Below are 17,685 nucleotides of genomic sequence, written 5' to 3'. Positions count from 1 at the left end.
CCCAATTGACTCGTTGGTTTCATTGCATTGCCAAGGTGTCATCAAACTGAAGTCAGCCATAAAAATTATTAAAAAAAAAAAAGACAGGAGGATACTGAACCGAAGGGGTGAAAATAGCTAAAACAATGTGATTGAATTACAGAGGATCCAATCAAACTTTTTCTTGTAGCGAACACTGAAATTTGAAAATCCACAAAAGTAAATTCTCCAAACGCTTCATGCCTCATAGATTTCATAACCTCGCCTTCCATCCGCTTGGCGGTGGTAAACTTGGGACCAAATCAACCAGGCAGCAGACCTCATAAAGGACATCACGCACTCTTGTTAATGTCAACTAAAATCTGTGATGTGCATAGTTTTCCTGTTTTATTCGTATTATTCTGCGGCGGCAAGAGAGATTCACAGTAAACTTCTTTTCTTTTAAAAAAGAAAAAAGGATGATAAAAACAAAATATATACAGCCACCGTGTTAGAGTCGGTAAGTTGCATTTCTCAATAAGCCACATGTATAAAAATACAATAAGCTAGCACATTTATATTAACTGCAAAAGATTCTAATTATTTTACAAAATGGGTACAAAGGAAACTAAGGATCTAGCATCTAATTTTCCTATGGACATGTGAAAATTAATGCTACAAAACAACTAAGCTCCTTCATGAACGGATTGAATATACTTCGCCTAACAGCTACTTGCAAACACTGCATCTTGCCCATCGCAATTATATACAAATACAGCAGTCTGATCCCGGTGGTCCTCTACACATCCTGCCTGCATACAGGGCATGAGCCATGTCTTATTAGCCACTTGTCAACACAGGCTAAGTGGAATGTGTGGCAGCAACGGGGCAAACTCCTTGCAATCTCCCCTTTAACGATATCCTGTCAACAAGAAGGAAATCACTGTTACTATATGATCATCCTGAACACCATCACACCCTCAAAAAGGAAAAACAAGCTCATACATGCAAGGTCCATATTTTCCTCGAAGAAAACCCAAATGGAAAAAAGAGGAAGCTAGGGAGGGAAAACCTGCAAGCATATTGTACAACAGATGGTCTGTTTTGCCTTGATTTCATCCAAGGTATGACTTGGCAACTTCTTGAGCAAATCTCCTGACAACCCTTTGGATGCAGCTTCACCATTAACATCATGAATCTCATCATAACTTAAATTAGCAATGCTTACCTGCTCATCCAGTGTAAGTTGACTTGTGATTCCGATATAAAGGCTAAGCTTCAATTAGTTACAATTCAGTTCTCCAAAAAGAAATGAACAAGATAAATTGCACAGCCCAACCTTTATGTGCTTTGTGATGAATAAGTATCAAAAGAATTTTCAGAGAATATATTTTTAAAAAACATCATTATGTTAGATAAATATACAAGATGAAAACTAAGTCCTGCACCAATAAGAAACCCTAGATGGGCATGGCAGCATAACTACTTCAACTTAGAGAATAAGATGTTCATAATTCTGAATCAAAGATTTGACAATACAGAAGGACGATAAAAGTTTAAATTTTTAGTAAGATCTTGAAAATTACATTACACGAATTGATTATCAGGGATGTCTAAACATCTTACTCTATTCATGCCAATATGTATACTGAGATCAATAAGGTGTGATGACTACTCCCATAACCCAAATAAGAAATAAAGGATAGTAAATGAAAACGAACCGTCTTCATCTATCAACAAAGAACTATACTTTCACTGATAAAGATACTAGATTGCACTTTTAGCTTATAACAGAATAAATCATAAAAGCTTCTTGTACCTAGTTTATCCTAATACCAAAAGCAGAAATTAGATGAAATAGTGCAAGGAACTTGAGGAAAATAAAGAGCAAAATTAGTACACCTAAAAGTCATTTTAACAGTATGTTAAATGACTCGGGATTTTTGAATTTTTCATTGATCTTACAATACTAGGTTTAAATACTCTGAGACAATAGGAGTGAGGTTTCCATTCATATATACTCTCTTGACCAAAAAGCAGTACATATTCAAGAAAACATGCTGACGCCATTGAGAAAAAAGAAAATCCCCACTAATTACAATGGTAACATAAAATAAAATGAATACCTGCCAATGATAAGTAGTTAGCACTGCTGGTGAAAACTGTTCATCTGCAAACCTCCCCCGCAGAAGCTCTTCCATAAAATCTGCCTGGACCCAAAACATACCCAGAAAATTAATCCATATATAAAAGATATCCCCCACGTTTCCGTGTAAGTCAATATTATACAAACCATAGATGAAGGGCCTCGCGAACCAGACTGTTCCAAACACCAGTAAGCCCGAGAAGCCTCCAAAACCTCAACAGAAAGGACAGCACCAGCAATAGCCCCTAGTCCAGCCCCTCGAAAAACACCACAATTAGAAGCTCGGCCAGCTAAAGCACCAGCAATAGCTCCTGTAAAAGCTCCAGCTGCAACAGGCATACATGCATACAAAACATCGTATATCAGGCAATCAGTTCCAACCCATAAAGGGTTATAGATATTGAGTTTCTTCTCCAAAAACCAGCCTTTTTTCAGCTATGCATATGCAAGAATTACCTAAATACTGATAAAAAGATTCAATCTTTCTTCTTTCTTCTTTTTTTCTTTCAAAAACTCAAACGCAAATATAAGTAAAATACTTCAACAGATTAAATCTTTCTTTTTTTCTTTTTACAACTACCCAAATGTAGAAATACATTAAAAGAAACTCAACCTTTCAAGATTAAACCTTGAAATATTGATAATTAAGAATGATGCAATAAAAAGGAAGCCAAAATGGGAAACAAATTACCAAGAGCAAAAAATCCTGTGAGAGCACCAGAGATGGCACCAGCAACCAATTTAGGAACATAATCAAGAAACCGACTTCCTTCAAATTGAACTACAGTTTCCATGATAGGCAAAAAGGCCGAACCGCCGCACATATGGCATGGATCCGACCTGGTTTGAAATTGGGTACAAGAGCAATGAGCAAAAACAACATTCATATAGAGATCAAGATTTTTTTTTTCTTTCCAATAATCCTTTAATAAGCGAATTCAAAGGTGAAAAGAGACCTTACATGTCAGGCAAATAGGTCATGGAAAGTTTTGAGAGGAAGGCTATTTAGTAAAAGTCTATGAATTGGAATTTGGATAAGGAGAACAAAAAATGGAGGGTAGAGAGAAATTTTTGAGATACTCTTATTTGCCCTAAAAAGTGAGTGACAAAAGATTGGCTGTATGGTAAGAGAAGGAAGAAGGCAAAGCCAGACAGTTCATTTTTTCCTAATATTCCCTCTGCTCTTTTTCTTGTTTCAACACTCAAGACTTTCCACCTTTCTTCTATAACTGCCAGGTGGAGACTGTTGGTTGATGCAACCGTCTTTGCTGACACTGAAAACTATATATTTGCTAGGATAACCATCCATGTGTTCCCACAAAAGGGTATGAAAATTCGGTATTTTTTTAGAAATTTAAAAAATAAACACCAGAAAATATAATTTGTTTACATGTAATATATTTACATATATTATATTTATAAAGAGGGTTTTGAATGTAAATTAATTAGAAATTAGGAGCATCAATATAATAAAGAAATTATATAACAAAAAAATTGAAAATCATATTTATATAGAAAGTCAGATAAATAGAAAAAGTTTAAAAAAATTTAGAAGTAGGAAATCTAATTAAATAAAAAAAAATTAGAAAAGTTTTCCAAATTTTTTCTTTAAAAAAATAGCTAGCTTTTCTTGAAGTTCCTGGGATATATCCGAAAATTTTCAAAAGATCTTAATATCAATCCGTCCAACCAAAAGGCATATGAAGTGAAGCGTGGCATTGGTCTATTTTATAAGTTTCAAAATAGTTTTCCTCCTCGTTTTGTACTGCTTAGTAGTGTCATCAGAGTGAGCATGTCCGGAAGAACATGATCAAGTAATGAGCTAAAAATTTACTTATATATAACTCACAGCAACTTCTAAAAAAATTATTGTATATTGTTGGGATGGAAGTGAAATATTTTATTCAACATGGAATCTCAGAGTTTGCTATATAACTATTCTTCTGTAGCTCTGATAGATAGCAGATGAGCATCACCCCCAGAAGTCCTAATGATCTGATCTTCACACCCGGAGCGTATTTTCCATTTTCAGTTTGAATTTGGCTTTCTGTCATCATAAAATGATAGCTTCCACAGGGCTTTGAGACTCAAGAGTCCGAGGACATGATTCTGTCAAGTCTCTAGAACACCAGAGAGCTGACTTCAGGTATCCATTGTCTTGATAACCCCTCCTTACGACCTGAGATGTGACTTCATTTGGCACAATACCCATCTTTATCATATCAGCATGCAACATCATTACATCGGCCATATGTTTGGCATTTAGATGCCCCTGTAACATGACAGCATAAGCCAATGCATCAGGTCTTAAGCCATTGCGTCTCATATCTGAGAAGAACTTAGTAGCTTTAAAAATCTGCCCTACGTTGCATAACGCTTGAATCAAAGATGTATAGACCACATGATTAGGAGAAAAAAAACCACTGCCCATTTCATTAACTTGATTGTCAGGGAGTCTCCTACTAGCCTCGTCTAAGAAAAATTTAATTGCATTGGATGTCCTTCCAGCTTTGCAGAGCCCATCAATCAAGCAACTAACTGTGAAAATATTAGGGCTCAGACCAGCCTCCAGCATATGCTTATACAGACGGAGGGCCTCTTTTATGTTGCCACTTTTACAATGCCCATTGATCAAAGCTGTGAATGCAACCACATCTGGCACCAGATTTTTAATCACCATTTCTGTGTACAAACCCATGGCAGATTGCATATTTCCCACCTTGCAATAACCATCAATTAACACAGAGAAAGTGATAATATTTGGTTCTACACCCTTCTTGGTCATTTGAGAACAAACCTCCAAAGCTTTCTCCATATTCCCTTCCTTGCAGTATCCATCAATTAGCGAATTGTATACCACAGAATTTGCAGGAACCCCTTCTTTCTCCATTCGTTTCAGTATATCATCTGCCTCTTCAACTGTTCCTAGTCTACATGCATTCTTGATAAGAATACTATAAGTGAAAACATCAGGAGAAATTTTGAACTTTTCCATCTCTAAAAGCAAATCCGTGGCTTCGGAGCAATTCCCTGCCTTGGAGTATCCATCAATCAGACTATTAAACACAACTACATTTGGTACCACACCGAACTTAGCCATCTGAACAAAAAATCTCCTTGCTGCTAATAATTCACGAACTTTGCAGAGCGCATCAATCAGTATACCAAATGTGACAACATTTGGCTGCAGTCCATCATCAAGCATGCCCTGATACAAGTGAAGGGCTTGTTTCACATTTGCTGTTTTGCAGTAACCATCCATCAGAACATTGTAAGTGTACAAATTGGGAAAAACTCCAGAATCCTTCATTTGTCTGAACATGCTTTCTGCTTCCATCAATTTACTCTCGCTGCAGAGACCATGAATAAGAGTCGTATAGATCACAACCGTTGGTTCAATCCCTTTCTTCACCATTTCACTGATCAAACTCTTAGCTCTCAAAACATCACCTTGGCGACAGCAAGCATCAACTAACACATTATAAGTAACAACAGTGGGAAACAACCTACGTGAAACCATGTTATTATACAATTCCCACATGATATCAAAACTACTCTTTTTTAACAGTCCATTTAAGAGAGCATTACAAGCTTGCACTGCAGGGAAAGCCCCAACCTTAAGATACACTCGCAAGGCTTCATCAACAAGACCCACCTCAGAAAATGCAATAATCAATACTCCAAACACACTAGGATTAAATTTAGATCCTCGTAGCTGACTAAGAGCATTGAAAACCAAAGAATTAACACGGCGAGGTGTGCAGGATTGGAGCAAGGTTTGGATTAGGTCTTTTGTCAAACACCTGGCCGTGGGGTACACTTTAGCACCTGTTAAGTAGTGGATGACTGCAGAATACAAGTGAAGCTTCTTAGTAGGGTTGTTTGGGTTTTGTTTTAAAACGGAAGTGAAAGTATCAAGGGCTTGTTCAGGGGTTTTGGAATGGAGAATTATGGTTGTGAGATCAGAGGGAGGAGATAATGATGTGAAAAATCTAATCTTGGTTTCAACGAGCTTGAGAGAGTGTTTTGGCGGGAATAACTTCAACATTGATTATAAGTCGGGATGGTAGGACCTCTCTGAGGAAGGTAATTCATATGCGAGTTCGTTCGATGTCGAAGTGGAAGGTGCCCTGCCCTCCTCCTCCTCCTACCTTCACAATTCCAATTGACATAAACTGGGATCACCTAAAAGATGTGTTTCTCATTTTGAAGGACTTTTACCGTCAACAGCACATGGTCATCGCATTCGAATATGACATATTTTTGCATTAGAAAGAATCATGCAACAATTTGAAAATAATTCATCCAAGTCCAGCTCAGACCTCGCATATTTCTCTTATATGTGAGATGCTTGACAAGATCAAAACCGGTGAGTTAGCTTCAAGCCAGACATGGAAAGTGTTTTCATTTGTTGTTTAGTAGGACAATATCGAGAGAATTAGGCAAGTATTGTCCCTTTCTCTCGATTCCTCAGTCTATCCATACGGGGAAACTTTGCTTTGTGCTGCCTGCTCATGCCCCTCTACATGGACGAGTCGAAGGATCAACAAACTTAAGTTTCTCAAAGATGGGAAATCAAATGTAGACACATAGCATAGGTTTCTCTAGTTTGCCATACGCACTAACTTGAGATTTCCATGTACATTAATAGAATAAAATCTAATTCTTTCCCTGATGTAGCTGATTGAGCAATTTCTCTCTTCCTGTAAACATCGTTTTTAACATTGTTCTTTCTGATAAAGTTATCAACTTGTTTGTTAGTTAAACTATGCTATGATCTGGAAGTGGTAAGCCAGATTAAAATCATTCGTCGCTGTTAGTATTACTTTAGTAGTAAGTAATATTTGGTCACAACACAAGAGAAAGGATATTGTGCACACCAACGTCGAACATTGTGCTCAAACCATTATCAACCTTTCATGCATAAATTTATAAGCTCAAATGCTTCATGAGACCATATTAAACAATTTAATAAGGTAGGAATCCTACATTAATCACCTTAGCAGCAGCAACCCATTGTAGCATATCACTTTGGATGACATGGGAAACGTAAAGACTTAGGAATGATATATACCAAAGAACAAGAATCCATCTTATCTATTATTAGAAGCTGTGGCAAAGAATCCTCCCCCACACCATCACTCCACAATCCGTTTAACAAATATTTGAAAGTTAAAAGAGTGTCTTATAATTTAGGGTTTTATACAAAATTACGAGAAATGAAATGCAAAGTTTTATTTTACAATCAAAATTTTTTATTTTATGATTCTTTTTCAAAATATTTATTTGTATGATTTTTTTTAAACTGTACTACGATATTCTTTTGATATTTTATTAGTATTCTTTTAGTATGTTTTTGTCACTATTGATTTTTTAATTTTATTTTAATTATATCTATATATATTTTAAACTGTAATTTAATATATTTTTTTATATTACACTGTCTATTTTCTAAAACACACTTTTCTATCATCGTAACAAACTTGTTACTATAAAAACACACACAAATATTAAACATAAAAGATATAAAATAAAAATAATAAATTTACTTTATTTTGCTGATATTTGAATAATATAAATTAAAAGAATAAACTTTTCATATTTCTTAAATATATTTTTACTATTTTCATTGACGAAATTTAAAAATAAATAAAAAATATTAAATAAAAATTAAATTTACAATAATATAAATTAAAAATAATATCATTCAATTAAATAAAATAAAAAAAACATATATTTTTTTTTTTTGAAAAAACACCATAAAAAAATTATTATTATTATTATTATTTTACTTTTAATCGAAATAACTTTTTTTGTTAAAATAAAATAGTGGCAGCGAAATTTCTTCTAAATCTAACCTTTGATTTAATCCAAACGGTATAAAACTGGAATACATAAGAAGATATTCCGCCGTTTTGCGTATAGTGAAGTGTCGCCTCTTATGTCCGGCAACTGTTACCTTCTAAAACTACAACTCTCTCTCTGTCTGTTGGGCTAGTGACTTGGGCCAATTTCAATGAAAACTTTAGAAAACCAACTAAAGAAGCAAACCGGAAAAAAAGCCGCAGTTCTCACGCCTCCTCCTCTATAAAATAACCCATAAAGCCCATCCCCCTCATCTCCTCCCTTCGAACCAAACACCACCTTACTCGCTCTACATTCAATTGGCGCGTTCATTATAACAAAAACAAACACACTGCTTTCAAGCAAGCTTCTAGAGATAAAGACGACAATGATTCCCGGTCCAACCGACGAAAGATCGGAAATCGCGTTTTTCGATTTAGAAACCACAGTCCCAAACCGACCGGGTCAAGGCTTTGCAATTCTTGAATTCGGAGCTATCCTCGTCTGCTCCAGGAAACTCGAGGAGCTCCATAGCTACTCCACCTTAGTCCGACCCGCTAATCTATCTTTAATATCCCCTACATCAGTTCGCTGCAATGGCATCACGCACGACGCCGTCGTTTTAGCCCCAACTTTCGCTGAAATCGCGGATATCGTTTATGAAATCCTCAACGGTCAGTTATTATCCAATTGAATTTGTGCGCGTTACTTATTCTTTTTTTTTTTTCTGAAAGAGAATTACTTAGATTTTTATTATCCTATTTCTCATATTTGGCTGTGCTTGTATTTCTATTTCAGGGAGGATTTGGGCAGGGCATAATATACAGAGATTTGATTGTGTAAGAATCAGAGAGGCATTTGCTGAGATTGGAAGGCAACCACCTGAGAACAAGGGTATTATTGACACTTTGGCTTTGTTGACTCACAAATTTGGAAGGAGAGCTGGGGACATGAAGGTCATTTCTTTTATATCTTCTACATTCTTATTGTCTAGATAATTGTTTGATATGAAATGTAATTCTTTTTTTAAATATGCAGATGGCTAGTCTTGCTACTTATTTTGGGCTTGGAAAGCAGACACATAGGTTCATTATTCTTAATTATAATTATCTTTTTCTGCTTACAAATTTAGTCTTTATGTTCTCTTATATTTATTTTTATTTTTAATTTCAGAAGCTTAGACGATGTTCGAATGAACCTTGAAGTCCTTAAGTATTGTGCAACCGTTTTGTTCTTGGTAAGTCCATAGTTTTAAATCGATGTGTAAAGTTACAGTTTTTTTTACCTCAGTTCCTTTAGGGATTTGGGAAACGAGAAGAATTGCTTATTTTCTGCTAAATATTATTGAATCAACTTTGATTATGAATATGATCCTTGGTTTATTCTTTACTTGCTCTTTGTTTCTCATAGTTTCTTCTTTTAACTCTTTCTGGGCTTTTGTATCCAGATTTTACTTAATGGGTTTATTTGAGCTCACTGACAATAACTTGCCTGTCAAGTTTATTATTTTACAAGAAGTATGTTAAAAGCTTTTCAAGTTTGATGCGTACCTTATAGTCTCTGCTTTGCCTCATGACCCTGAATCAACTCAACCCCCAATGTGTACGTGTGTTTTATAATCTATTTAATATAGCTTTATTATTTTTAGAGGAATTTTTCTTCTTTGGCTAGTAATGGAAATTATTTAAAATTTGAAATTTATAGTAAATTTCTGTTATTAACTGGAGCTCTAGCTTCTTACTTGTTTGGCTGGCTGATTTCTCTTGCATTTTGCTTCAAATGCTTACTGTCCTTGTTTGGATGCGCAATTGATTCAACTAAGAATTCCTTGTTGCATAGGGGGCACGACTGATGTCTATCCAGATCATTTTGCATGAGAGTTGGCTCGGGTGGTACTGAAAATGCATGTTTATTAGGATAACTATGTGAGATTTAACCAAAAAACTGTTCTTTCTACAGGAGTCAAGCCTCCCAGATGCATTTCCAGAAAAAAGCTGGGTTTCACCTAATGCTACTACAAGAAGTCGTAAAAATGGAAAATCACCTCTGGAGAGGCCTGGCACAGATGTAGATGCTCCCTCTTCAAGTTCAAAGTTTGAAAATATTTCTCTTGCAGGTCATGAACCTGAGAGAAGTCATCCAATTATTTATCTTCTGACAAGTGTTGGGTCTAATACAACCCAAACAGATCCATTTGACATGGGAACTCTTAGCAATGAGATGACTACAAGTTCCCTTCAACAAGATGTGACCATGGAAGAAAAATCTCTGACAGAATCTTCTGAGATGCCTTCATTAGTGACTGTCCGTGACGGTGGTAGTGCATATGCAGGGTTTTTAGAAACTGAAAAAGTTTCTATTTCTTCTATTAGGGCATCTTTTGTTCCTCTATTTCGCGGGGCTCAAAGAATGGTATTGTTGCATGAGGATGTCATTTTGCAGCTTTGTTGTCCTCGTTTAAGGGTACGGTTTGGATTAAGTACAAAATTTGTTGATAGTGCTGGGAGACCGCGGCTCAGTTTTGTGGTTGATGCACCTCCAAATTTATGCAGCATTCTTGATACATGTGATGGAAGTGCACAAAAATTGTCTGTGGAATCAGGTAGCACCTCTGATTGGAGGCAGGTTGTGTCCAGAAAACCTGGCTTTGTCAACTACCCTATAGTGAGACTGCAGTAAGTCTCTGTCCTCTTTATATCCCCTCTTTAGTTGTTTTACCAAAATGCCTCATTTTAAAATTAATGCTAAATGAATTTCTTGACCAAGGGATTCAGGTTAGCTGGCCGAAGAATTTTCTGTTTGAATCATCATCATCACTTTGTACGATTTTGTTTTAGCACTTGAAAAAGTATGGGCACCTTTTATTTTTTTTAAATGTTCTAATATTACTTGCACACTTTGACTCATGGTAATAAAGAAGTGGAAAGAACTACTTTAATTTTTGCATTTCGAAAGATGATTGGTTCGATGTTCCATTTCCTAATTTCATGTTTTGCCGAGCAGATGGAGAACCAATGTTTGAATTTTATTAGACTTCCTCTTGTGTGCCTAATATTTTCTCCCTTTTCTTTTTCACAGCATACCCACCGCAGTGAATGGGGATGTTGCTCAATATGCAACTGAGATATATCAGAGAGATTCTTCTGGAGCCATGGAAAAGCTTGTATTCAGCAAGTTTGAAGCTGCAGAGCTTGAAACCTGGTTTATTTCCGGGACCTTTTTGGATGCCTACTTCTCCTTGCATCCATATGACTATCAGCAGAGTGCTGGTATTCGATTAGTTGCAAAGAAATTAATCATTGACAAAGAGTGAAGGGAGAAGGTCCTCCAATCTATTCATGACGGTCATTGCAAAGTGCAATTTAGGGTGAGACAAAAAACAGTTTCTGTTGTTTGTTAGGGTAGATTGCAGAAGGCATGGAAGCTAATATTTGACATTATTGTTTACATGTAATTGCAAGATTTGTCCAAATTGTAATGTTAATTTCTAGACTTTAATCTGACATGGGCAAAGTACAAAGTTTATTTCTTCAGTTCTCAATTATGCCCTTCCCATCTTTCTTTCAGGCAAGTTTATAAGTTGTAAGCCATGCGACCGTTTCTCCAACCAAGTAAGGCTCGAACTAAGAAAAGATCGAGGAATGGGACTGATACAATCCCAGGATTTACCAAGAAACCAAGAGAATAGTATAAAAGATTGTATTAACTAAAGGGCAAATACTGAAAAAGGAGCTATCAAATTGCCATTCCAAAAGATTGAATCCTGGAAGTCTAATATGTATGATTAAACTCGGAGTTGAAGTGGGCGATGTCCATGGTTAATCATGAACGTTGTAAGCTTTAACATGGCAATAAACGTAATGCTGCTGCTTCATAGCATCATTTCTGGGTAAATTAAAATGTGGTCGTTTTATTTAAACGAGAGAGCTGAATTTTTAAAACACATTTTAGTTTAAATATAATATCATACTTGTTATTGTCTATTTAAAACATAATCTAGAGTTGTTATCAATTGTTTAGTTTGATTTTATCCTTTCCATTCTCGATTCCCCATTTAGAGCTTCAAATCAGATTCTACAAGCTGGGTTTTTTATTTTTTTTCATTTTTTTTGTTCTTTACTGCATAATATTATTGGTTTTTATTTTTTTTATTCTCATACATAAATGATGTATATTTGCAGATTTTGAAAAGTTATTTTTGATGAGTTGAAATTCTTTATTATTTTTCTTTTAACCATCTCAACAGTTTCATCGGTGACTTTGAGATTCATCGTCCATGAATTATATATTTGTCATTTTATTCATAATTTTAGTAATAATTTTATTTTTAAAATTAGATAGGTATATTTTGTAACATATTAAAATTTATTATGCATAAATCGTAGGTACATTTTCTTCATAATTTTGACAAAAAATTTATTTTTAAAATTGAATAGGTTCATTTTATAACATATTGAGATTCATTATATATGAACAATATATTCATCATTTTATTCATAATTTTTATAATAATTTTATTTTTAAAATGGATTAGATGCATTTTTTTAGCACATTGAGATTCATATATATGAATTATGTGTTCGTCACATTGTTCATAATTTTGATAACAAATTTAATTTTGAAATAAAATATATTTATTTTATAGTACAATAAACCTTATATTATTAACAGATGCATATAGAAGTTTTAAGTAATAAATATAAAAATAAATTTATTAAAATATCACTTAAGGTTCATCAAATATATAACATGATTTTATAGTTTATAGATTCATTATTCATATATAATCAATAGCTCATCATCTACTAGTAACAGGTTTATCAACGCATAACTTAAAAATCATTAAATATATAACAAAAATTCATTAATTATAGATTATAATCAAGAAATTCGTTAATACTTCCAGTTAGATAATGCTAGATCATTTCTCAGTATAAATAGGAGGTCAGCAGGACTATCGAAATACATAAATAATGCGGACTTAGATTTGTGTTTCTGCAACTGGAACATTGTACTGTATCTCATTCAAAGCTGGTTTTAGAATACAAGAAACAGACAAAGACATATAAAGAATTCCAAGTCACAAAGACAAAAGGCCAGAAAACAAAAAGTAAGAATTCTATCCTTCATCGTTAAGGTTGCTAAAATCTTATTAACAGATCCTTACACGAAACCCACTTCTCTGTATAAACATATTTATTCCCTTCATTTCCTTGCTTCAAACCAAACAGCGCCTTGCACGCTTTTAAACAATTTGGCGCGTCCAAAACAAACACTGGTGCTTTTCCTTCCTTCTCTAGCCAGCTAGCAGCAACCTTTCTCCACACACAGTCGCAGAGTTTGAGATGACGACGGTGACTCCAACAGCCGGCCAAAGATCCGAAATTGCCTTCTTCGACCTGGAAACCACCCTACCCGGTGAGTGTGAGGGCTTTGCGATTCTCGAATTCGGAGCCATCCTGGTGTGCCCCAGAACGCTAGTGGAGCTCCATACTTACGCCACCTTTGTCCAACCAGCTGCTGATCCATCTTTAATTTTCTCCTCCTCCTTCCTTCGCTCCAATGGCATCACTTATGACAACATTGTTTCTGCCCCTACTTTCTCTGACATCGCAGATACTGTTTACGAAATCCTCAATGGTCAGTTTTCCGCCTACCATACCGTTACTCTGTCACAATTTTATGAAACTTTTACTTTTTAGTTTGTCTGTTAACCATAACCACCAAATCATCCATTTTTGTTATTCAAAATTTCTCAATTTTTTCCCTTTCTTTCTGTCCCGTCCCCTGTTCAGGGAGACTTTGGGCAGGACATAACGTTCAGAAGTTTGACAGTGTTAAAATAAGGGAAGCTTTTGCTGAGATTGGAAGACAGCCGCCAGTGCCTAAGGGTGTTATTGACACTTGGGAATTGTTGACCCATAAATTTGGAAGGAGAGCGGGTGACATGAAGGTCGTGATTACTGCAATATCTTACTATCACTTTGAATTATATTTATTACTATTAATTATTCATAACAAAAAAAATTTATCAAAATATAAATATAAAAATAATTTTTAAACGACGTAATAAATTAAATTTATTATTATTATTATTATTATTATTATTAATTGCTACCACACTATGAGTTTGGTATAATTTATAAATGTAATTCTTCTTTATTAAAAAGCCAACTAATACTTTTTTTTTTCTTTTAATCCATGGAAGGCCACAACTTCTGCTAATTACCACTTAACGAAACCAAACATTAAAACAAAATGTTAATTAACCTTTTAAAAAAATAAAAGCAAACTTGTAAGCAATCATCCCATTAATTTTACTATTATGGACCGTTGTCCTTGTTTTGAATAATAATTAATATTCTCTCTGTTTCAATAATTTATATATCCAATATTTATGAAATGACGTAATAAATAATAAAGATAGTGTAGTTTCTCCATTTATATTGTGTTTTTGTCTTGTATTTTGATATGTCCAGATGGCTAGTCTTGCTACTTACTTTGGGCTTGGAAAGCAGACACATAGGTTTGTTATTCTTAATCCTAATCCTAATGCTCTTTCCTGATTACTTTTGTTGTCTTTGCTTAAAAATCTAATCTTTTTATCTTTCAGGAGCTTAGATGATGTTCGAATGAATGTTGACGTTCTTAAGTGTTGTGCAACCGTTTTATTATTGGTAACTATATTGCCATGTATTTTTTGGAATATTTTATTATTTTTGATATTCAACTATTAGATTAATAACATATCTCAAGTTTTACCCTTGATGAAAAAACAAAAAGAAGTAAAATATCTTGATTGGATTCAAATAATATTTCAGGTATATTTAATTGCAGTAGCGGGAGTTGTTCGTGAGAAATTTGAATGTATAAAATAGTATTTCTCATCTGAAATGACTCGATCCAAATGAGGCTTTTCTTCCTTGTTGTCTACGCATGCAATTCCTATACAAGCCAAAATGGCCCTATGCCTCAGGCTTCTGTATATGTAAATCGATTTTGCTTTATTGGTTAGTTTAGAATCTGACAATAATTTGCTTATGTGGAATGGAAGTTCCTTGCATACTGGAAGTGTTGTTGTTAATAGGATTTCAAGACCTCGTAGCTTGTGCTTGGCTTCAGGGTGTCCTTACGAATAAAGTTAATTTCGCAGTGATAACAATAATAAATAATGACATGTATCACTTTACAGTTTAGTTTTGTTTATGGATATTGTGATAAATCATTTTTATAATTGATTATGATATGTTTTATTTTTTCGAATATTTATGACGTCGGTTATCTGATTGAATGCGTGTCAAATGCTTGCAGTCCTTGTTCGGACACAACATTGATTTAACTAACGATTACTTGTTACTTGGGGGGCCATGAGATCTCTATCCTGATCATTCTGCACTAGAGTTGGCTTAAGTGGCTGTTGAATTTGCAATTTTTATTAGGTTGATCACTAAGTAAGAATTGACCAAATATCTGCTCTATCTACAGGAGTCGAGCTACCCAGATGCATTTGTAGTGACAAATGTTGGATCTACTACATTCCAACCGGCTCCATTTTCCAGGGGAACTCTAGGCAATGAAATGAATATAGACTCCCTTCAACAAGATGCTGCCATAGAGCCTAAAAAAGAGTCTTCTGAGATACCTTCGTCACTGACTGTCCCTGAAGGTGGCAGTGGACATGGGGGGTTTTTAGAACCTGATGAAGTTTCTGTTTCTTTTATCAGGGCATCTTTTTGTCCACACTCTTGGGGAGTTCAAAGGATGGTATTGCTGTATAAGGATGTGCCTCTGCAGCTCCATTGTTCTCATTTAAGGGTACGCTATAATGGATTAAGTACAAAGTTTGCCGACTATGCTGGGAGACCGCGGTTGAGTTTTGTGGTCGATGCTCCTCCAAATTTATACAGCATTCTCGATGCATGTGATAAAATTGCACAGAAAGTGTCTGCGGAATCAGGTAGCAGCTCTAAATGGAAGCATGTTGTAACCAAACATGACTTTGACAACTCCCCTACAGTGAGACTGCAGTAAGTTTCATGTCCTCCTGTATTAAATCTCCTCTTTTTCATTGTTTCATCAGAATTACCAATTTGAGGTTACATTGGTATATGAACACTGTTTATCAACGGAACGACAGAAACTGCTGGCTGAGAACTCTCAGTTTGATTCAATATCATTCCGCACTAATTTCTTTATACAAATTTTGAGAATTAAAAGTGTGTGATCCTTTCCCCTATATCTTTTCACAGCATACCCACTGAAGTGACTGGGGATGTTGCTCAATATGCTACCGAGATATTTCACAAAGATTCTTCTGAAACCATGAAAAAGCATGAATTCAGCAGGTTGGGCGCTGCGGAGCTTAACACCTGGTTCAGGCAAGGGACCTTCGTGGCTGCCTACTTCTCCTTGGATCCATATGACTATCTGCAGGAAAAAAAAGCTGGAATCCGGTTGGTTGCAAAGAAATTAATCATGCATCAATACTGAAGAAGGAAGGTTCTCTACTCTATTCATGACGTTTGGCTGTCATGTGCAATTGTAGCTGATTTAGAATTCATAAAATATATGATTTGGTCACGTGTTGCAGAATATGGTGTGACTCTAAGCTTGACAGTTGGATTACGTGAAAAACAAGTATGGTTTCGGTGTAGGAAAAAGTAAAGTATGGTCAATGTATGGTGTTTATATGTTTTAATTGCTAATGGAGACTTGTCAGAACATAGGCTATAAAAGCCTGAAATCTATCAATAAAACTATGATCGAGAGTGTGAGCAACGGGTATATAGAGTTAATTCAGGGAAGATCTGTTCTGAGAATGAAAAGAAAAAGGAAAGCTTTTCTATTGTTCTGAGTTTATGCTTTTGCTGTAATGCTTGTGTTTCCTCTTCTAATATTTCTTGGAGCTCAGTTTCAGCTCTTACCCTCTTAAGAGTTTTTCTCTGGGCGTGTGTCTGTGCTCTATGCTCTTCCGTCTCCAACAAGCTACCATACAAATGAAATCATGAAAAACAGTCGCTGTTGTAAGGGTAGAACGCAAAAGGCATTAATGCTAATATTTAACACTGTTTACATGTAACTGCAATTTCTGATAAAAATTGTGCTAAACATCTCATCTTGATTTGTACCAACTCTTGTCCTAACTAATGTGATATACAATATTTTTACAAAATAGTAAATAAAGCAATCTTAAAACATCAATTACAGTTTGTAAAAGCATTAATATGACATAATTGGTAGAAATTAAGGTGGGCTATTTAGAATTTTTCCAAATTGTAATATTAATTTTACTTCAGCTGACACGGCAAAAGCTCATCTCATCGGTCTTTATGTTCTCTCTTTAAAATGGTACCAGTGTTCAGGCAAGTTTATAAGTTAATTAGTTAAGCCTCTCCAAGCGACGGTTAAAATAAAAGATGTTGAACAAGAAATTTTACAAGGTTTTTCATGGGCATTTGCCGGAGCTTTCGGGATGCTTGTTTGTCAACTTTACAATCAGGACGTATCAGAATCACCATCCTGAAAGAATTGTTGGAACTTCTGAACTTAGCTTGTAGCCTGGAACTCTATTATGTAACTAATGGGGCAGCAGGACCACTTCTCAGAATTATCAGTAGTTTAAGAGTATCTATATTTCCAGTCCCTGGAATATCAAAATATATCAATAATGCACCTTTTTTCTCCATCTTCATTCTTATTCTTTCGGCCATTTCCGATGCCATGCTTCATCATTATTT

General features: G+C 35.0%; 4 protein-coding genes across 6 annotated transcripts; 2 read left to right on the top strand and 2 right to left on the bottom strand.

The window, feature by feature from the left end:
* Positions 1–507: 507 nt before the first annotated feature.
* Positions 508–3,334, bottom strand: LOC8263402 (NEP1-interacting protein-like 2). 3 transcript variants are annotated; one of them, XM_015716448.3, is made up of 6 exons: positions 3,066–3,334; positions 2,796–2,944; positions 2,252–2,430; positions 2,085–2,168; positions 1,031–1,186; positions 508–880 (listed from the first exon to the last, which is right to left on the bottom strand). In XM_015716448.3, the coding sequence occupies exons 1-6, from the start codon at positions 3,083–3,085 to the stop codon at positions 758–760; spliced, it is 711 nt and encodes a 236-aa protein (XP_015571934.1). In that variant the 5' UTR covers positions 3,086–3,334; the 3' UTR covers positions 508–757. The 3 variants fall into 3 exon arrangements, with proteins under 3 accessions (XP_015571934.1, XP_015571935.1, XP_002514729.2); XM_015716449.3 differs by having other exon boundaries at positions 3,061–3,332; XM_002514683.4 differs by having other exon boundaries at positions 2,796–3,332.
* Positions 3,335–3,959: 625 nt separating this feature from the next.
* On the bottom strand, positions 3,960–7,008 carry LOC8263401 (pentatricopeptide repeat-containing protein At5g61400). The gene has a single exon (XM_015716458.3). It carries the CDS (start codon positions 6,150–6,152, stop codon positions 4,158–4,160), a length of 1,995 nt encoding a protein of 664 aa, XP_015571944.1. The 5' UTR covers positions 6,153–7,008; the 3' UTR covers positions 3,960–4,157.
* Positions 7,009–8,045: 1,037 nt separating this feature from the next.
* LOC8263400 (protein NEN1) lies at positions 8,046–11,489 on the top strand. Its single transcript, XM_002514681.4, has 6 exons — positions 8,046–8,622; positions 8,747–8,904; positions 8,987–9,033; positions 9,122–9,185; positions 9,908–10,623; positions 11,027–11,489. Exons 1-6 carry the CDS (start codon positions 8,337–8,339, stop codon positions 11,259–11,261), a joined length of 1,506 nt encoding a protein of 501 aa, XP_002514727.1. The 5' UTR covers positions 8,046–8,336; the 3' UTR covers positions 11,262–11,489.
* A 1,514-nt stretch (positions 11,490–13,003) lies between these two features.
* Positions 13,004–16,802, top strand: LOC8263399 (protein NEN1). The gene is made up of 6 exons (XM_015716531.3): positions 13,004–13,588; positions 13,744–13,901; positions 14,428–14,474; positions 14,562–14,625; positions 15,434–15,975; positions 16,198–16,802. Exons 1-6 carry the CDS (start codon positions 13,294–13,296, stop codon positions 16,436–16,438), a joined length of 1,347 nt encoding a protein of 448 aa, XP_015572017.1. The 5' UTR covers positions 13,004–13,293; the 3' UTR covers positions 16,439–16,802.
* Positions 16,803–17,685: the final 883 nt, after the last annotated feature.

The sequence above is a fragment of the Ricinus communis genome, chromosome 4, assembly GCF_019578655.1.
Source record: "Ricinus communis isolate WT05 ecotype wild-type chromosome 4, ASM1957865v1, whole genome shotgun sequence".
NCBI classification, from domain to species: Eukaryota; Viridiplantae; Streptophyta; class Magnoliopsida; order Malpighiales; family Euphorbiaceae; genus Ricinus; species Ricinus communis.
Note: the sequence above shows the minus strand (reverse complement) of the source record. Positions and strands in the feature narration are given on the sequence as shown.